This window comes from Panulirus ornatus, chromosome 63 (assembly GCF_036320965.1).
Source record: "Panulirus ornatus isolate Po-2019 chromosome 63, ASM3632096v1, whole genome shotgun sequence".
In the NCBI taxonomy this organism is placed as follows: domain Eukaryota; kingdom Metazoa; phylum Arthropoda; class Malacostraca; order Decapoda; family Palinuridae; genus Panulirus; species Panulirus ornatus.
The window spans coordinates 4,426,502-4,444,973 of NC_092286.1; the positions used below are offsets into that span (position 1 = coordinate 4,426,502).

The window sequence follows — 18,472 nt, forward strand, 5'->3', positions numbered from 1 at the left end:
TGTGATGTGGGAAATGAATGTTGTATGTCAAATGTGGTATATACATGTACATACAGTTGTATGAATAAAGTTCTGTTATGGAGGAGTGACTGACCATTCATTATTATGAGGGTGTGGTCTGTCCAGGGTTAACTGGGTGATCAAAAGTCTGTGGGTATGCATACATTCCAATTTGAGTGATCCAGTGTTCTGATTGAGTGATTAGTACTTTTTTGTCATAGTCCTATGATGCAATTGTGAGATTATCCACACACATGATGACTTTTGCACTGTGGCCTGCAGACGGCCCCCCCTCTCTGTTCCTTCTTTTGGAAACTTAAAAAAAAAAAAAAAAAAAAAAAAACGGGCGGGGAGGATGTCCAGCCCCCTGCTCCCTCCACTTTAAGTCACCTTTTATGACATACAGGGAATACATGGGAAGTATTCCTTCTCCCCTATCCCCAGGGATAAATATATATATATATTTCTTTCTTTCATACTATTTGCCATTTCCCGCATTAGCGAGGTAGCGTTAAGAACAGAGCACTAGGCCTTTGAGGGAATATCCTCATCTGGCCCCCTTCTCTGTTCCTTCTTTGGGGAAAAAAAAAACAAAAAACAAGAGGGGAGGATTTCCAGCCCCCCCCCCCCCCCTGCTCCTTCCCTTTTAGTCGCCTTCTACGACACGAAGGGAATACGTGGGAAGTATTCTTTCTCCCCTATCCCCAGGGATAATATATATATTTTATATATATATATATATATATATATATATATATATATATATATTTATTTTTTATTTATTTATTATACTTTGTCGCTGTCTCCCGCGTTTGCGAGGTAGCGCAAGAAAACAGACGAAAGAAATGGCCCAACCCCCCCCATACACATGTATATACATACGTCCACACACGCAAATATACATACCTACACAGCTTTCCATGGTTTACCCCAGACGCTTCACATGCGTTGATTCAATCCACTGACAGCACGTCAACCCCGGTATACCACATCGCTCCAATTCACTCTATTCCTTGCCCTCCTTTCACCCTCCTGCATGTTCAGGCCCCGATCACACAAAATCTTTTTCACTCCATCTTTCCGCCTCCAATTTGGTCTCCCTCTTCTCCTCGTTCCCTCCACCTCCGACACATATATCCTCTTGGTCAATCTTTCCTCACTCATTCCCTCCATGTGCCCAAACCATTTCAAAACACCCTCTTCTGCTCTCTCAACCACGCTCTTTTTATTTCCACACATCTCTCTTACCCTTACATTACTTACTAGATCAAACCACCTCACACCACACACTGTCCTCAAACATCTCATTTCCAGCACATCCACCCTCCTGCGCACAACTCTATCCATAGCCCACGCCTTGCAACCATACAACATTTTTGGAGCCACTATTCCTTCAAACATACCCATTTTTGCTTTCCGAGATAATGTTCTCGACTTCCACACATTCTTCGAGGCTCCCAGGATTTTCGCCCCCTCCCCCACCATATGATTCACTTCCGCTTCCATGGTTCCATCCGCTGCCAGATCCACTCCCAGATATCTAAAACACTTTACTTCCTCCAGTTTTGCTCCATTCAAACTTACCTCCCAATTGACTTGACCCTCAACCCTACTGTACCTAATAACCTTGCTCTTATTTACATTTACTCTTAACTTTCTTCTTTCACACACTTTACCAAACTCAGTCACCAGCTTCTGCAGTTTCTCACTCAAATCAGCCACCAGCACTGTATCATCAGCGAACAACAACTGACTCACTTCCCAAGCTCTCTCATCCACAACAGACTTCATTCTTGCCCCTCTTTCCAAAACTCTTGCATTCATCTCCCTAACAACCCCATCCATAAACAAATTAAACAACCATGGAGACATCACACACCCCTGCCACAAACCTACATTCACTGAGAACCAATCACTTTCCTCTCTTCCTACACGTACACATGCCTTACATCCTCGATAAAAACTTTTCACTGCTTCCAAAAACTTGCCACCCACACCATATATTCTTAATACCTTCCACAAAGCATCTCTATCAACTCTATCATATGCCTTCTCCAGATCCATAAATGTTACATACAAATCCATTTGCTTTTCTAAGTATTTCTCACATACCTTCTTCAAAGCAAACACCTGATCCACACATCCTCTACCACTTCTGAAACCACACTACTCTTCCCCAATCTGATGCTCTGTACATGCCTTCACCCTCTCAATCAATACCCTCCCATACAATTTACCAGGAATACTCAACAAACTTATACTTCTGTAATTTGAGCACTCACTCTTATCCCCTTTGCCTTTGTACAATGGCACTATGCACGCATTCCGCCAATCCTCAGGTACCTCACCATGAGTCATACATACATTAAATAACCTTACCAACCAGTCAACAATACAGTCACCCCCTTTTTTAATAAATTCTCTGTTTACCAAATCATTTTCCCCAACCCTCTCACTTTGCACACCACCTCGACCAAGACACCCTATATCTGCCACTCTATCATCAAACACATTCAACAAACCTTCAAAATACTCACTCCATCTCCTCACATCACCACTACTTGTTATCACCTCCCCATTAGCGCCCTTCACTGAAGTTCCCATTTGCTCCCTTGTCTTACGCACTTTATTTACCTCCTTCCAGAACATCTTTTTATTCTCCCTAAAATTTAATGATACTCTCTCACCCCAACTCTCATTTGCCCTCTTTTTCACCTCTTGCACCTTTCTCTTGACCTCCTGTCTCTTTCTTTTATACATCTCCCACTCAATTGCATTTTTTCCCTGCAAAAATCGTCCAAATGCCTCTCTCTTCTCTTTCACTAATAATCTTACTTCTTCATCCCACCACTCACTACCCTTTCTAATCAACCCACCTCCCACGCTTCTCATGCCACAAGCATCTTTTGTGCAATCCATCACTGATTCCCTAAACACAACCCATTCCTCCCCCACTCCCCTTACTTCCATTGCTCTCACCTTTTTCCATTTTTTTTTTTTTTTTTTTGCTTTGTCGCTGTCTCCCGCGTTTGCGAGGTAGCGCAAGGAAACAGACGAAAGAAATGGCCCAACCCACCCCCATACACATGTATATACATACGTCCACACACGCAAATATACATACCTACACAGCTTTCCATGGTTTACCCCAGACGCTTCACATGCCCTGATTCAATCCACTGACAGCACATCAACCCCGGTATACCACATTGCTCCAATTCACTCTATTCCTTGCCCTCCTTTCACCCTCCTGCATGTTCAGGCCCCGATCACACAAAATCTTTTTCACTCCATCTTTCCACCTCCAATTTGGTCTCCCTCTTCTCCTCGTTCCCTCCACCTCCGACACATATATTCTCTTGGTCAATCTTTCCTCACTCATTCTCTCCATGTGCCCGAACCATTTCAAAACACCCTCTTCTGCTCTCTCAACCACGCTCTTTTTATTTCCACACATCTCTCTTACCCTTACGTTACTTACTCGATCAAACCACCTCACACCACACATTGTCCTCAAACATCTCATTTCCAGCACATCCATCCTCCTGCGCACAACTCTATCCATAGCCCACGCCTCGCAACCATACAACATTGTTGGAACCACTATTCCTTCAAACATACCCATTTTTGCTTTCCGAGATAATGTTCTCGACTTCCACACACTCTTCAAGGCTCCCAGAATTTTCGCCCCCTCCCCCACCCTATGATCCACTTCCGCTTCCATGGTTCCATCCGCTGCCAGATCCACTCCCAGATATCTAAAACACTTCACTTCCTCCAGCCTTTCTCCATTCAAACTCACCTCCCAATTGACTTGACCCTCAACCCTACTGTAACTAATAACCTTTTTCCATATATATATATATATATATATATATATATATATATATATATATATATATATATATATATATCCCCATTATTACACATCTTAAACAAATTAAGTACTCTAATCAAATAATCATAATAAATAGTTTTTACTCCCTCAATCACCCACCCAAATTTCCATAATGTCCAAAGCACAATGCATTATTACTCACCATTGAGGCATAATAACGTTGACAGAGTGTCAGGTACTGAAATATTTTCTCCAGTAACAGATCTGGAAGCAGATGCCAGCTACTATATACATGATTTGGATCCAAAACTTCCTCCTTCACCTCTATCCTTCCAATACCAATCGTTTCTCCAATCTCTGTGACAAATATATTCTTTGCTTAACAGTGATTAAAGATCTGACAAATATAAATCTATGAAAATCAATATATAAAGACTCAAATAACTTTTACACAAAAAAATCTAGGCTGCTTTTGGATAAATTTATATCTTTCATTATAAGTTTCTTACAGAAATTATTTATACGCTATTCATTTTTTCTTTTATACTTACTCCACTGGTCACACCTTAGATAAGCAGCATCAGGAAGAGATAACAGCCTTCAGGAGAAAATTTGCTCTCCCTTCCTATTCCTAGTTATAGATGCTATAATGCAGGTAGGAAAGATTTCCAAGCTCAGTCTTCCATCCCTATTCATCATCTTCTATTACACACAGGAGATGCTTGGATGGCGTTTTCTCTCCTATCTCCAGGGTTTTGTTGCATTACGCATGACAGTTAGAGAATGAGTGTGAACAAATGAGGCTTTTTTCGTCTGTTTTCCTGGGGATACCTTACTGAAGCATGGGGGTAGCGATGCTGTTTCCTGTGGAGTGGGATAGCGACAGGCATGGATGAAGGCAAGCAAGTATGAGTATGTACATATGTATGTATATGTACATATATGTATGTATATACGGACAGAGAAGGGAGCCAGGTGAGGATATTCCCTCAAAGGTCCAGTCCTCTGTTCTTAAAGCTACCTCGCTAATGCGGGAAATGGCGAATAGTATGAAAAAAAAAATACGAACAAAGTGCATAGGAACGTGCAACTTCATAGAACATACAAATCTCCAACAGATGTTGGAGGTTTGTATGTTCTATGAAGGTGCGCGTTCCTATGCACTTTGTTTGTATTCATATACCTCCGCATTGTACAGTTAGGTTCGGTAAAATGCTATCTGCTAGCTATGTGCGCCTGTTGGGAAATGACCGGTGTAGACCCCGTTGCTCACCAACATGAGATGAAGGGTATTCCAGTACATAGTATTCGAATAGTTATTTCCTATTAGCCAGGCCCATAGCCTAGCAGTAGCATTCCCGCCTGTGGCACAGGGGTCACGGGTTCAATCTTGGCTGTTGGAGGTTTGTATGGATATATGTATATATGTCTGTGTGTGTGTATGTGTATGTATGTATGTATGTATATGCTGATATGTATATGCATGTATATGTGCACATATGGGCGTTTATGTATACACGTGCATACGAGTGGATGGGTCATTTTTCTTCTGTTTCCTGGCGCTACCTCACTGACACTGGAAGCAGGGATTAAGTAATTATCATTTATCATGCATAATTGCTGCTTCCCGCATTAGCAAGGTAACACCAGGAAACATGAAGAACAGCCCATCCATGCATATTCATGCATATATGCATAAATGCCCATACATGCACGTATATATATATATATATATATATATATATATATATATATATATATATATATATATATATATATATATATATCAACATATGCATACATATACATACACAGACATACACATATACACATGTACATATTCTACATGTACTTACCTTCATCCACTTCTGTCGCTACCCCACCCCACAGGAAACAGCATCGCTGCCCCCTGCTTCAGTGAGATAGCACCAGGAAAACAGACAAAAAAAAGGCCACATTCATTCACACTCAGTTTCTAGCTGTCATGCATAATGCACCAAAACCACAGCTCCCTATCCACATCCAGGCCCCACATACCTTTCCATGGTTTACCCCAGACACTTCACATGCCCTGGCTCAGTCCACTGACAACACATCGACCACAGTAAACCATATTACTCCAACTCACTCTTATTCCTTGCACACCTTTCACCCTCCTGTATGTTCAGGCCCCGATCACTCAAAATCTTTTTCACTCCATCTTTCCACCTCCAATTTGGTCTCCCACTTCTCCTTGTTCCCTTCACCTCTGACACATATATCCTCTTTGTCAACCTTTCCTCACTCATTCTCTCCATATGTTCAAACCATTTCAACACATCCTCTTCTGCTCTCTCAACCACACTCTTTTTATTTCCACACATCTCTCTTACCCTTTCATTACTTACTTGATCAAACAACCTCACACCATACACTGTCCTCAAACATTTCATTTCCAACACATCTATCCTCCTACATACATCCCTATCTATAGCCCATGCCTTGCAACCATATAACATTGTTGGAACTACTATTCCTTCAAACATCCATTCTTGCTGTCCGAGATAATGTTCTCTCCCTCTACACATTCCTCATCACTCCAAGAACCTTCACCCCCTCCCCAACCTTGTGACTCACTTACTCTTCCATGGCTCCATTCACTGCCAAGCCCACTCCCAGATAGCCAAAACACTTGCACTTCCTCCAATTTTTCTCCATTCAAACTTACATCCCAAATAACTTGTCTCTCAACCCTACTGAACCTAATAACCTTGCTCTTATTCACATTTACTCTCATCTTTCTCCTTTTACACACTTTTCCAAACTCAGTCACCAACTTCTGCAGTTTCTAACTTGAATTAGACAATAGAGCTGTATCATCGGCTAACAACAACTGACTCACTTCCCAAGCCCTCTCATCCACAACAGACTGCATACTCACCCCTCTCTCCAAAACTCTTGCATTTACCTCCCTAACCATCCAATTCATAAACAAATCAAACAACCATGGGGACATCACACATCCCTGTCGCAGACCAACATTCACTGAGAACCAATCATTCTCGTCTCTTCCTACTTGTACACATGCCTTACATCCTTGATAAAAACTTTTCACTGCTTCTAGCAACTTACCTCCCACACCATATCCTCTTAAAACCTTCCACAAAGCCTTCTCCAGATCCATAAATGCTACATACAAATCCATCTGTTTTTTCTAAGAATTTTTTACACATTCTTTAAATCAAACACCTGATCCACACATCCTCTACCTCTTATGAAACCACTGCTCTTCCCCAATCTGGTGCTCTGTACATGCATTCACCCTCTCATTAAAGCCCTCCCACATGTGTTACCGCTTGTGAACAGAATCAGTTAACACCACACAAGCATCTGAGCTCAGGGTACATTCTTGTTTAAAAACATGTTTAAGTACTGAAATTTCATTTGAAATGAAGTGCAAACTGAAGGTGAAAAACTATAGGTACCACATCACACAGTGCATAAATCTTTACCACTTAACTTTTCACTCAAGGTGTGCATTTCCATAAGTGACTACTCTGTGATCAATTCTTCCAAGCACTGTAATTTGCCTGAAAAACTGAGCACATAAGGATAGTTTATAAATATTAGTGGGCTCTCAACAGTAACTGCCAATTATGGGAAGTCACAGAAATACAAACATAACATTAAGATTCAAAAATTGTGCCACATTTAAAAGCTAAAAGGCCAGGTATGTCAAAACCAAAAAGGACAAACATGTTAGCTACAAAAGAAATTGATGAAGATATTTGTGAAGAGATGAACATAAAGCTTCAAAAGTGCTTTCACTTGAATGACCTGAAGTACCGCTGCCACAAGCCAATGAATGAGAAGATACCTGAGAAAACACTGAAAAGAACTTACTGGAAGTGAAGAGACTCATAGATGGGATGAACCTGTAAAAAGCTTATGAATCAGATGGCATCTCACAATTCATACTAAGTATACAGAAACCCCTGACAAACCACTGGTGATGTTTGAAATTTCTCTCCATGAAAGAAATTTCCCGATAGAATGGAAGATAGTATACAAAAAAGGCAACAGAAGTAACCTTACCTACAAGTTACTATCAATAAGCATGGCCTGCAAGGTACTAGAGAAAATAATCAAGAATATCAAGGATTTCTGGACCAGCACTGAACAATTATGAAAAAGGCAACAGAGATTCAGAAAAATCTTGAGTAACAAAGTTGGATTACTGTGAGAGTTGGTAACACCTTAATAAAAAAAAAGTTGGCTATTCATTCTTGGACTATCAAAAGGATTTTGTTACAGTTGCATAAAGACTAAGACCACCCAATTAGAAGAAAATCTTTTAAAAGCTTTATCAGGAAAGGGACTGAAGAGTTGATTTAACAAACATGTGAAAAGGATATGAGACGAATCAAAACTGACTGTGTGTGAAATTTATGAAAAAACAAAGACAAGGAGAGGCAAGAGACCAAACTGGAGGTTGAAGTATGGAGTGAAAAAGATTTTGAGTGATCTGGGCCTGAACACACAGGAAGGTGAGAGGAATGTAAGGAATAGTGAACTAGAACGATGTGGTACATTGGTGTCAACGTGCTGTCAATGGACTGAACCAGGGCTTGTGAGGCATCTTGGATAAAGCTTGGAAAGGTCTGTGGGGCCTGGATGTGGATAGGGAGCTGTGGTTTTGGTGCATTACACAAGACGGCTACAGACTAAGTGTGAATGAATGTGGCCTTTTTTGTCTGTTTCCCTGGTGCTACCTTGCTGAAGTTGGGGGGTAGTGATGCTGTTCTTATGGGGTGGGGTAGCACCAGGAATGGATGAAAGCAAGTATGAATATTTTTCTTCATACTATTCGCCATTTCCTGTGTTAGCAAGGTAGCGTTAAGAACAGAGGACAGAGCCTTTGAGGAAAATCCTCACTTAGCCCCCTTCTCTGTTCCTTCTTTTGGAAAATTAAAAATGAGAGGGGAGGATTTTCAGCCTCCCGCTTCCTCCCCTTTTAGTTGCCTTCTACGACATGAAGGGAATACGTGGGAAGTATTCTTTCTCCCCTATCCCCAGGGATAAGGCATGAATATTACATGCATATATATATATGTATATGTCTGTGTGTGTGTGAATGCATTTGTATGTATATGTAGACATGTACTTGTATGTATATGTGCAAACAGGAGCATTTATGTATATATATGTGTATATGAGTGGATGGGCCATTCTTCGTCTGTTTCCTGGCGCTACCTCACTGATGTGGGAAACAGTGGGGCCTGAATATGGAAAGGGAGCTGTGGTTTCGGTGCATGAATGTGGCCTTTGCTCTTTCCCTAGTGCTACCTCGCATGTCTGCAGGGGAAGGGGGGTGCCATTTCATGTGTGGCAGGGTGGTGACAGGAATGGATGAAAGCAGCAAGTGTGGATGTGTACATGTGTATATATGTATATGTCTGTATATGTGGAGGGAGCGGGGGAAGGGGGGTGCCATTTCATGTGTGGCAGGGTGGTGACAGGAATGGATGAAAGCAGCAAGTGTGGATGTGTACATGTGTATATATGTATATGTATGTATATGTGGAGGGAGCGGGGGGGCTGGAAATCCTCCCCTCGCGTTTTTTTTAATTTTCCAAAAGAAGGAACAGAGAAGGGGGCAGGTGAGGGTATTCCCTCAAAGGCCCAGTCCTCTGTTCTTAACGCTACCTCGCTAATGCGGGAAATGGCAAATAGTTTGAAAGAAAAGAAAAGAATATATATATATATATCTATATCTATTTATTTTGCTTTGTCGCTGTCTCCCGTGTTTGCGAGGTAGCGCAAGGAAACAGACGAAAAAAATGGCCCAACCTACCCCCATAGACATGTATATACATACACGTCCACACACGCAAATATACATACCTATACATCTCAATGTACACATATATATACACACGCAGACATATACCTATATGCACATGCACACAATTCACACTGTCTCCCTTTATTCATTCCCATTGCCTCCTCGCCACATATGGAATAACATCCCCCTCCCCCCTCATGTGTGCGAGGTAGCGCTAGGAAAAGACAACAAAGGCCCCATTCGTTCACACTCAGTCTCTAGCTGTCATGCAATAATGCCCAAAACCACAGCTCTCTTTCCACATCCAGGCCCCACAGAACTTTCCATGGTTTACCCCAGACGCTTCACATGCCCTGATTCAATCCACTGACAGCACGTCGACCCTGGTATACCACATCAATCCAATTCACTCTATTCCAAGCCTGCCTTTCACCCTCCTGCATGTTCAGGCCCCGATCACTCAAAATCTTTTTCACTCCATCTTTCCACCTCCAATTTGGTCTCCCACTTCTCCTCGTTCCCTCCACCTCCGACACATATATCCTCTTGGTCAATCTTTCCTCACTCATTCTCTCCATGTGCCCAAACCATTTCAAAACACCCTCTTCTGCTCTCTCAACCACGCTCTTCTTATTTCCACACATCTCTCTTACCCTTACATTACTTACTCGATCAAACCACCTCACACCATATATTGTCCTCAAACATCTCATTTCCAGCACATCCACCCTCCTGCGCACTACTCTATCCATAGCCCACACCTCGCAACGATACAACATTGTTGGAACCACTATTCCTTCAAACATAGCCATTTTTGCTTTCAGAGATAATGTTCTCGACTTCCACACATTCTTCAAGGCTCCCAGGATTTTCTTCCCCTCCCCCACCCTATGATTCACTTCCTCTTCCATGGTTCCATCCGCTGCCCGATCCACTCCCAGATATCTAAAACACTTTACTTCCTCTAGTTTTTCTCCAGTTTTTCTCCATTCTCCAGGTAGCATTTATGGATCTGGAGAAGGAATATGATAGAGTTGATAGAGATGCTCTGTGGAAGATACTAAGAATATATGGTGTGGGAGGCAAGTTGTTAGAAGCAGTGAAAAGTTTTTATCGAGGATGGAAGGCATGTGTACGTGCAGGAAGAGAGGAAAGTGATTGGTTCTCAATGAATGTAGGTTTGTGGCAGGGGTGTGTGATGTCTCCATGGTTGTTCAATTTGTTTATGGATGGGGTTGTTAGGGAGGTGAATGCAAGAGTTTTGGAAAGAGGGGCAAGTATGCAGTCTGTTGGGGATGAGAGAGCTTGGGAAGTGAGTCAGTTGTTGTTCGCTGATGATACAGCGCTGGTGGCTGATTCATGTGAGAAACTGCAGAAGCTGGTGACTGAGTTTGGTAAAGTGTGTGAAAGAAGAAAGTTAAGAGTAAATGTGAATAAGAGCAAGGTTATTAGGTACAGTAGGGTTGAGGGTCAAGTCAATTGGGAAGTAATTTTGAATGGAGAAAAACTGGAGGAAGTAAAGTGTTTTAGATATCTGGGAGTGGATCTGGCAGCGGATGGAACCATGGAAGTGGAAGTGAAGCATAGGGTTGGGGAGGGGGTGAAAATCCTGGGAGCCTTGAAGAATGTTTGGAAGTCGAGAACATTATATATATATATCCCTGGGGATAGGGGAGAAAGACTACTTCACACGTATTCCCTGCGTGTCGTACAAGGCGACTAAAAGGGAAGGGAGCGGGGGGCTGGAAATCCTCCCCTCTCATTTTTTTTGTAATTTTCCAAAAGAAGGAACAGAGAAGGGGGCCAGGTGAGGATATTCCCTCAAAGGCCCAGTCCTCTATTCTTAACGCTACCTCGCTAATGCGGGAAATGGCGAACAGTATGAAAGAAATATATATATATATATATATATATATATATATATATATATATATATATATATATATATATATATATATACAAAGGACGTAAGGTGAGTGGGGGAGGAATGGGATGTATTTAGGGAAGCAGTGATGGCTTGTGCAAAAGATGCTTGTGGCATGAGAAGTGTGGGAGGTGGGCAGATTAAAAAGGGTAGTGAGTGGTGGGATGAAGAGGTAAGATTATTAGTGAAAGAGAAGAGAGAGGCATTTGGACAATTTTTGCAGGGAAATAATGCAAATGACTGGGAGATGTATAAAAGAAAGAGGCATGAGGTCAAGAGAAAAGTGCAAGAGGTGAAAAAGAGGGCAAATGAGAGTTAGGGTGAGAGAGTATCATTAAATTTTAGGGAGGATAAAAAGATGTTTTGGAAGGAGATAAATAAAGTGCGTAAGACAAGGGAACAAATGGGACCATCAGTGAAGGGGGATAACGGGGAGGTGATTATAAGTAGTGGTGATGTGAGGAGATGGATGAGTATTTTGAAGGTTTGTTGAATGTGTTTGATGATAGAGTGGCAGATATAGGGAGTTTTGGTCGAGGTGGTGTGCAAAGTGAGAGGGTTAGGGAAAATGATTTGATAAACAGAGAAGAGGTAGTAAAAGCTTTGCGGAAGATGAAAGCCGGCAAGGCAGCGGGTTTAGATGGTATTGCTGTGGAATTTATTAAAAAAGGGGGTGACTGTATTGTTGACTGGTTGGTAAGATTATTCAATGTATGTATGACTCATGGTGAGGTGCCTGAGGATTGGCGGAATGTTTCCATAGTGCCATTGTACAAAGGCAAAGGGGATAAAAGTGAGTGCTCAATTTACAGAGCTATAAGTTTGTTGAGTATTCCTGGGAAATTATATGGGAGGGCATTGATTGAGAGGGTGAAGGCATGTACTGAGCATCAGATTGGGGAAGAGCAGTGTGGTTTCAGAAGTGGCAGAGGATGTGTGGATCAGGTGTTTGCTTTAAAGAATGTATGTGAGAAATACTTAGAAAAGCAAATGGATTTGTATGTAGCATTTATGGATCTAGAGAAGGCATATGATAGAGTTGACAGAGATGCTCTGTGGAAGGTATTAAGAATATATGGTGTGGGAGGAAAGTTGTCAGAAGCAGTGAAAAGTTTTTATCGAGAATGTAAGGCATGTGTACATCTAGGAAGAGAGGAAGGTGATTGGTTCTCAGTGAATGTTGGTTTGCGGCAGGGGTGTGTGATGTCTCCATTGTTATTCAATTTGTTTATGGATGGGGTTGTTAGGGAGGTGAATGCAAGAGTTTTGGAAAGAGGGGCAAGTGTGCAGTCTGTTGTGGGTGAGAGCTTGGGAAGTGAGTCAGTTGTTGTTCACTGATGATACAGGGCTGGTAGCTGATTCAGGTGAGAAACTGCAGAGGCTGGTGACTGAGTTTGGTGAAGTGTGTGAAAGAAGATAGATGAAAGTAAACGTGAATAAGAGCAAGGTTATTAAGTACAGTAGGGTTGAGGGACAAGTCAATTGGGAGGTAAGTTTGAATGGAGAAAAACTGGAGGAAGTGAAGTGTTTTAGATATCTCGGAGTGGATTTGGCAGCGGATGGAACCATGGAAGCGGAAGTGAATCATAGGGTGGGGGAGGAAGCGAAAGTTTTGAGAGCGTTGAAGAATGTGTGGAAGTCGAGAACGTTATCTAGGAAAGCAAAAATGGGTATGTTTGAGGAACAGTGGTTCCAACAATGATATATGGTTGTGAGGTGTGGGCTATAGATAAGAGTTGTGTGGAGGAGGGTGGATGTGCTGGAAGTGAGATGTTTAAGGACAATATATGATGTGAGGTGGTTTGATTAAGTAATGAAAGGGTAAGAGAGATGTGTGGGAATAAAAAGAGCGTGGTAAGAGAGATGTGTGGTAAGAGAGATGTGTGGAAATAAAAAGAGCGTGGTTGAGAGAGCAGAAGAGGGTGTTTTGAAGTGGTTTGGGCACATGTAGAGGATGAGTGAGGAAAGATTGACCAAGAGGATATATGTGTCGGAGGTGGAGGGAGCAAGGAGAAGAGGGAGACCAAATTGGAGGTGGAAAGATGGAGTGAAAAAGATTTTGTGTGATCGGGGCCTGAACATGCAGGAGGGTGAAAGGAGGGCAAGGAATAGAGTGAATTGGAGCGATGTGGTATACCGGGGTTGACGTGCTGTCAGTGGATTGAATCAAGGCATGTGAAGCGTCTGGGGTAAACCATGGAAAGCTGTGTAGGTATGTATATTTGCGTGTGTGGACGTATGTATATACATGTGTATGGGGGGGGGTTGGGCCATTTCTTTCGTCTGTTTCCTTGCGCTACCTCACAAACGCGGGAGACAGCGACAAAGTATAAAAAAAAAAAAAGAAAAAAAAAATATATATATATATATATATATATATATATATATATATATATATATGCAATTGAGTGGGAGATGTATAAAAGAAAGAGACAGGAGGTCAAGAGAAAGGTGCAAGAGGTGAAAAAGAGGGCAAATGAGAGTTGGGGTGAGAGAGTATCATTAAATTTTAGGGAGAATAAAAAGATGTTCTGGAAGGAGGTAAATAAAGTGCATAAGACAAGGGAGCAAATGGGAACTTTAGTGAAGGGCGCAAATGGGGAGGTGATAACAAGTAGTGGTGATGTGAGAAGGAGATGGAGTGAGTATTTTGAAGGTTTGTTGAATGTGTTTGATGATAGAGTGGCAGATATAGGGTGTTTTGGTCGAGGTGGTGTGCGAAGTGAGAGGGTTAGGGAAAATGATTTGGTAAACAGAGAAGAGGTAGTATAAGCTTTGCGGAAGATGAAAGCCGGCAAGGCAGCAGGTTTGGATGGTATTGCAGTGGAATTTATTAAAAAAGGGGGTGACTGTATTATTGACTGGTTGGTAAGGTTATTTAATGTATGTATGACTCATGGTGAGGTGCCTGAGGATTGGCGGAATGCGTGCATAGTGCCATTGTACAAAGGCAAAGGGGATAAGAGTGAGTGCTCAAATTACAGAAGTATAAGTTTGTTGAGTATTCCTGGTAAATCATATGGGAGGGTATTGATTGAGAGGGTGAAGGCATGTACAGAGCATCAGACTGGGGAAGAGTAGTGTGGTTTCAGAAGTGGTAGAGGATGTGTGGATCAGGTGTTTGCTTTGAAGAATGTATGTGAGAAATACTTAGAAAAGCAAATGGATTTGTATGTAGCATTTATGGATCTGGAGAAGGCCTATGATAGAGTTGATAGAGATGCTCTGTGGAAGGTATTAAGAATATATGGTGTGGGAGGCAAGTTGTTAGAAGCAGTGAAAAGTTTTTATCGAGGATGTAAGGCATGTGTTCGTGTAGAAAGAGAGGAAAGTGATTGGTTCTCAGTGAATGTAGGTTTGCGGCAGGGGTGTGTGATGTCTCCATGGTTGTTTAATTTGTTTATGGATGGGGTTGTTAGGGAGGTGAATGCAAGAGTTTTGGAAAGAGGGGCAAGTATGAAGTCTGTTGGGGATGAGAGAGCTTGGGAAGTGAGTCAGTTGTTGTTCGCTGATGATACAGCGCTGGTGGCTGATTCATGTGAGAAACTGCAGAAGCTGGTGACTGAGTTTGGAAAAGTGTGTGGAAGAAGAAAGTTAAGAGTAAATGTGAATAAGAGCAAGGTTATTAGGTACAGTAGGGTTGAGGGTCAAGTCAATTGGGAGGTGAGTTTGAATGGAGAAAAACTGGAGGAAGTGAAGTGTTTTAGATATCTGGGAGTGGATCTGGCAGCGGATGGAACCATGGAAGCGGAAGTGGATCATAGGGTGGGGGAGGGGGCGAAAATCCTGGGGGCCTTGAAGAATGTGTGGAAGTCGAGAACATTATCTCGGAAAGCAAAAATGGGTATGTTTGAAGGAATAGTGGTTCCAACAATGTTGTATGGTTGCGAGGCGTGGGCTATGGATAGAGTCGTGCGCAGGAGGATGGATGTGCTGGAAATGAGATGTTTGAGGACAATGTGTGTTGTGAGGTGGTTTGATCGAGTGAGTAACGTAAGGGTAAGAGAGATGTGTGGAAATAAAAAGAGCGTGGTTGAGAGAGCAGAAGAGGGTGTTTTGAAGTGGTTTGGGCACATGGAGAGGATGAGTGAGGAAAGATTGACCAAGAGGATATATGTGTCGGAGGTGGAGGGAACGAGGAGAAGAGGGAGACCAAATTGGAGGTGGAAAGATGGAGTGAAAAAGATTTTGTGTGATCGGGGCCTGAACATGCAGTAGGGTGAAAGGAGGGCAAGGAATAGAGTGAATTGGAGCGATGTGGTATACCGGGGTTGACGTGCTGTCAGTGGATTGAAGCAAGGCATGTGAAGCGTCTGGGGTAAACCATGGAAAGCTGTGTAGGTATGTATATTTGTGTGTGTGGACGTATGTATATACATGTGTATGGGGGGGGGTTGGGCCATTTCTTTCGTCTGTTTCCTTGCGCTACCTCGCAAACGCGGGAGACAGCGACAAAGTATATAAAAAAAAAAAAAAAAAGACATAAATTTGACCCAAACTCCAATAGCTCAACAATATGATGTCATCTGAAGAGTCATAAGTGCCCTCTGAAAATGGTTTAAAGGAATGCAGCTAGAATCGTACCATAACTGAAGGGAATAAGTAAAACAGAAATGGAAGCCCTAATCTGTCCATTATGGAGGGATACAGGTAAACATAATAACCATGTGTAAATTCATTGGGATGCACACAGTGATGTCATTACAGAACAGTTCTTTAAATTCAGAAGACTCCAGAACAAGGAGTTATCACTGAAAGTAGAATGGGATAAATGTAAGGCGGCATGAAAGGAAGCATTTCTTCATCAGTAGAGTTATGGATATTGCACCTGCAATAAGCTATGTAAAATTAAGTAAATGGGAGTAGCAACAGAAAATTCAAAAGCCTGTATGGTAAAAATGCAAGGATAAGTGGGGCTGCACAAGTGAAAAGCTTCCTCATCCTATGCTCCAGTAGGTAGTAACACAAATCAAATCAAAGGATCTAGAATATTAAGTACATACCATGGGTTTCCCACAACTGTATTTTAGGAAGATAATCACTGCCTTTCCTCTTTATTGTAGTCATTCTTGGCATTTGTAAGAACTACAAAAAAAAAAAAGGATGAACAGTATTATTAAGGAGGAACACCACTATGACTGACCAAAGACAAAAGTACCGCACTTAAATACTACAGTTAGCACATCAGTCAGATGAAGGTGGATACATCCACAGAATACCTGTATCTCAAGAAAAGTATAAATCTAATATAAAATGCCTTATATTTCTGATCAATGCAGCATGTCTACAGAAAATCAAACATAAAAACCCGTAACCATAAATAGTTAAATTCTTACCAGATGCTCACTTGGCAACAACAGTAAAAGTAAGAAGTAAGAAATAGAAGTAAAAGTAAGAAATGAGAGTGAATTGTTCCAAGTGAAGGTTGGTCTGCTGCAAGGGTATGTGATGTCACCAAGGTTGTTCACTATGTTTATGGTTGGTATGGCAAGTCTTGGAGAGAGAGAAAGAGGCAAGTATGCACTCTATGGGGGATGGGAGGGCCAGGGAAGCGAGTCAGTTGTTGTTTGCTTATGATATAGCACTGGTGGCAGATTTGAGAGAAAAACTGCAGAAGTTGGAGAACGAGTGTGGAAGAGTGTGTGAAAGGAAGAAGTGGAGAGTAAATGTGAATAAAAGCAAGGTTATTAGGTTTAGCAGGGTTGAAGGACAAAATAGTTGGGGTGTGAGTTTCAATGAGGAAAAATTAGAGTGAAGTCTTTTAGATACCTGGGAGTGGAAAAGGCAGCAAATGGAATCATGGAAGCAGATGTGAGTCATTGGGTGGGTGAGACAGCAAGATTCTTGGAGTGCTGAAGAATATGTAGAAAGAGACAGTGTTATCTGGAAGGGCAAAAAAGAGTATGAAGGTATAATAACCCCAACAATATGATATGGGTGTACGACATGGGCTTTTAATAATGCTATGAGGAAGAGGGTGGATATGTCGGAAATGAAATGTTTGAGGACAATAAGTGTGTGGTGGTCTGATCAAGTAAGTAACGAAGCGATAAGAGAGAGATGTGGTAATAAAAAGAGTGTGGTTGAGAGAACTGAGGAGGTTGTGTTAAAATGGTGTGGACACATGGCAAGATAGGAGAGGTCAACGAAGAGAATATATTAGTCAAAAGTAGAGGGAACAGGGAAAGCAGAGAGACCAAACTGGAGATGGAAGGACAGAATGAAAAAGTAGAGAGAACAAGGGAAAGCAGAGAGACCAAACTGGAGATGGAAGGACAGAATGAAAAAGATTTTGTGCAATCCGGGCATGAACATGCAGAAAGGTAAAAGGCGCACATAGGATAGAGTGAATTGGAACAATGTGCATACTGGGTCAACGTGCTGTAATGGACTGAATCACGGCATGTGAAACGTCCAGGGTAAACCATGGAAAGGGCTGTGGGGCCTGGTTGTGGATAAGGTGCTGAGGTTTTGGTGTATAAAACATGAAGACTAGAGAACTGATGAGAGCACATATAGCCTTTCTTTGTCTGTTCCTGGAGTTACCTCACCACCACATGAAATGGCAATCAAGTAAGAAAAAGAATGTCCACATTATAAACTACAAAAAAATATAGTCACTACTATCATCAACAAAATGTCTTTCTCCAATGAAAGTTTAATCATCTCCAGCAGATATATTTCAACCATGGTTGTACAAAAAAGGAAGGTAGCACAACTACCCAAGAACAATAAACATTCCCACTCTTAGGCTACCAATTAGGATTTAGGAATGAAGTTGATGATAATGGGCATATGGTCAGTTATGTCTCCAATATCCTATACCAAGCCCCATTAGGGAACAAATACATTTCTTGCAAACTACAACAATGAGAGATGAGAGTAC

The 18,472-nt window shown here is 41.8% G+C and overlaps 1 protein-coding gene across 5 annotated transcripts in view; it reads right to left on the minus strand.

The window, feature by feature from the left end:
• The window catches only part of LOC139745944 (uncharacterized), a 61,251-nt gene that overhangs the window by 40,136 nt on the left and 2,643 nt on the right, over nucleotides 1–18,472 (minus strand). For 3 of the 5 annotated variants that reach the window (XM_071656657.1, XM_071656656.1, XM_071656658.1), the window contains exons 2-3: nucleotides 16,590–16,671; nucleotides 4,041–4,195 (exon numbers count right to left, since the gene is read on the minus strand). In XM_071656657.1, the coding sequence (XP_071512758.1) occupies nucleotides 4,041–4,195; nucleotides 16,590–16,671 (237 nt within the window). The remainder of the gene's footprint in view (nucleotides 1–4,040; nucleotides 4,196–16,589; nucleotides 16,672–18,472) is intronic. The other 2 variants (XM_071656660.1, XM_071656659.1) reach the window with 1 other exon arrangement.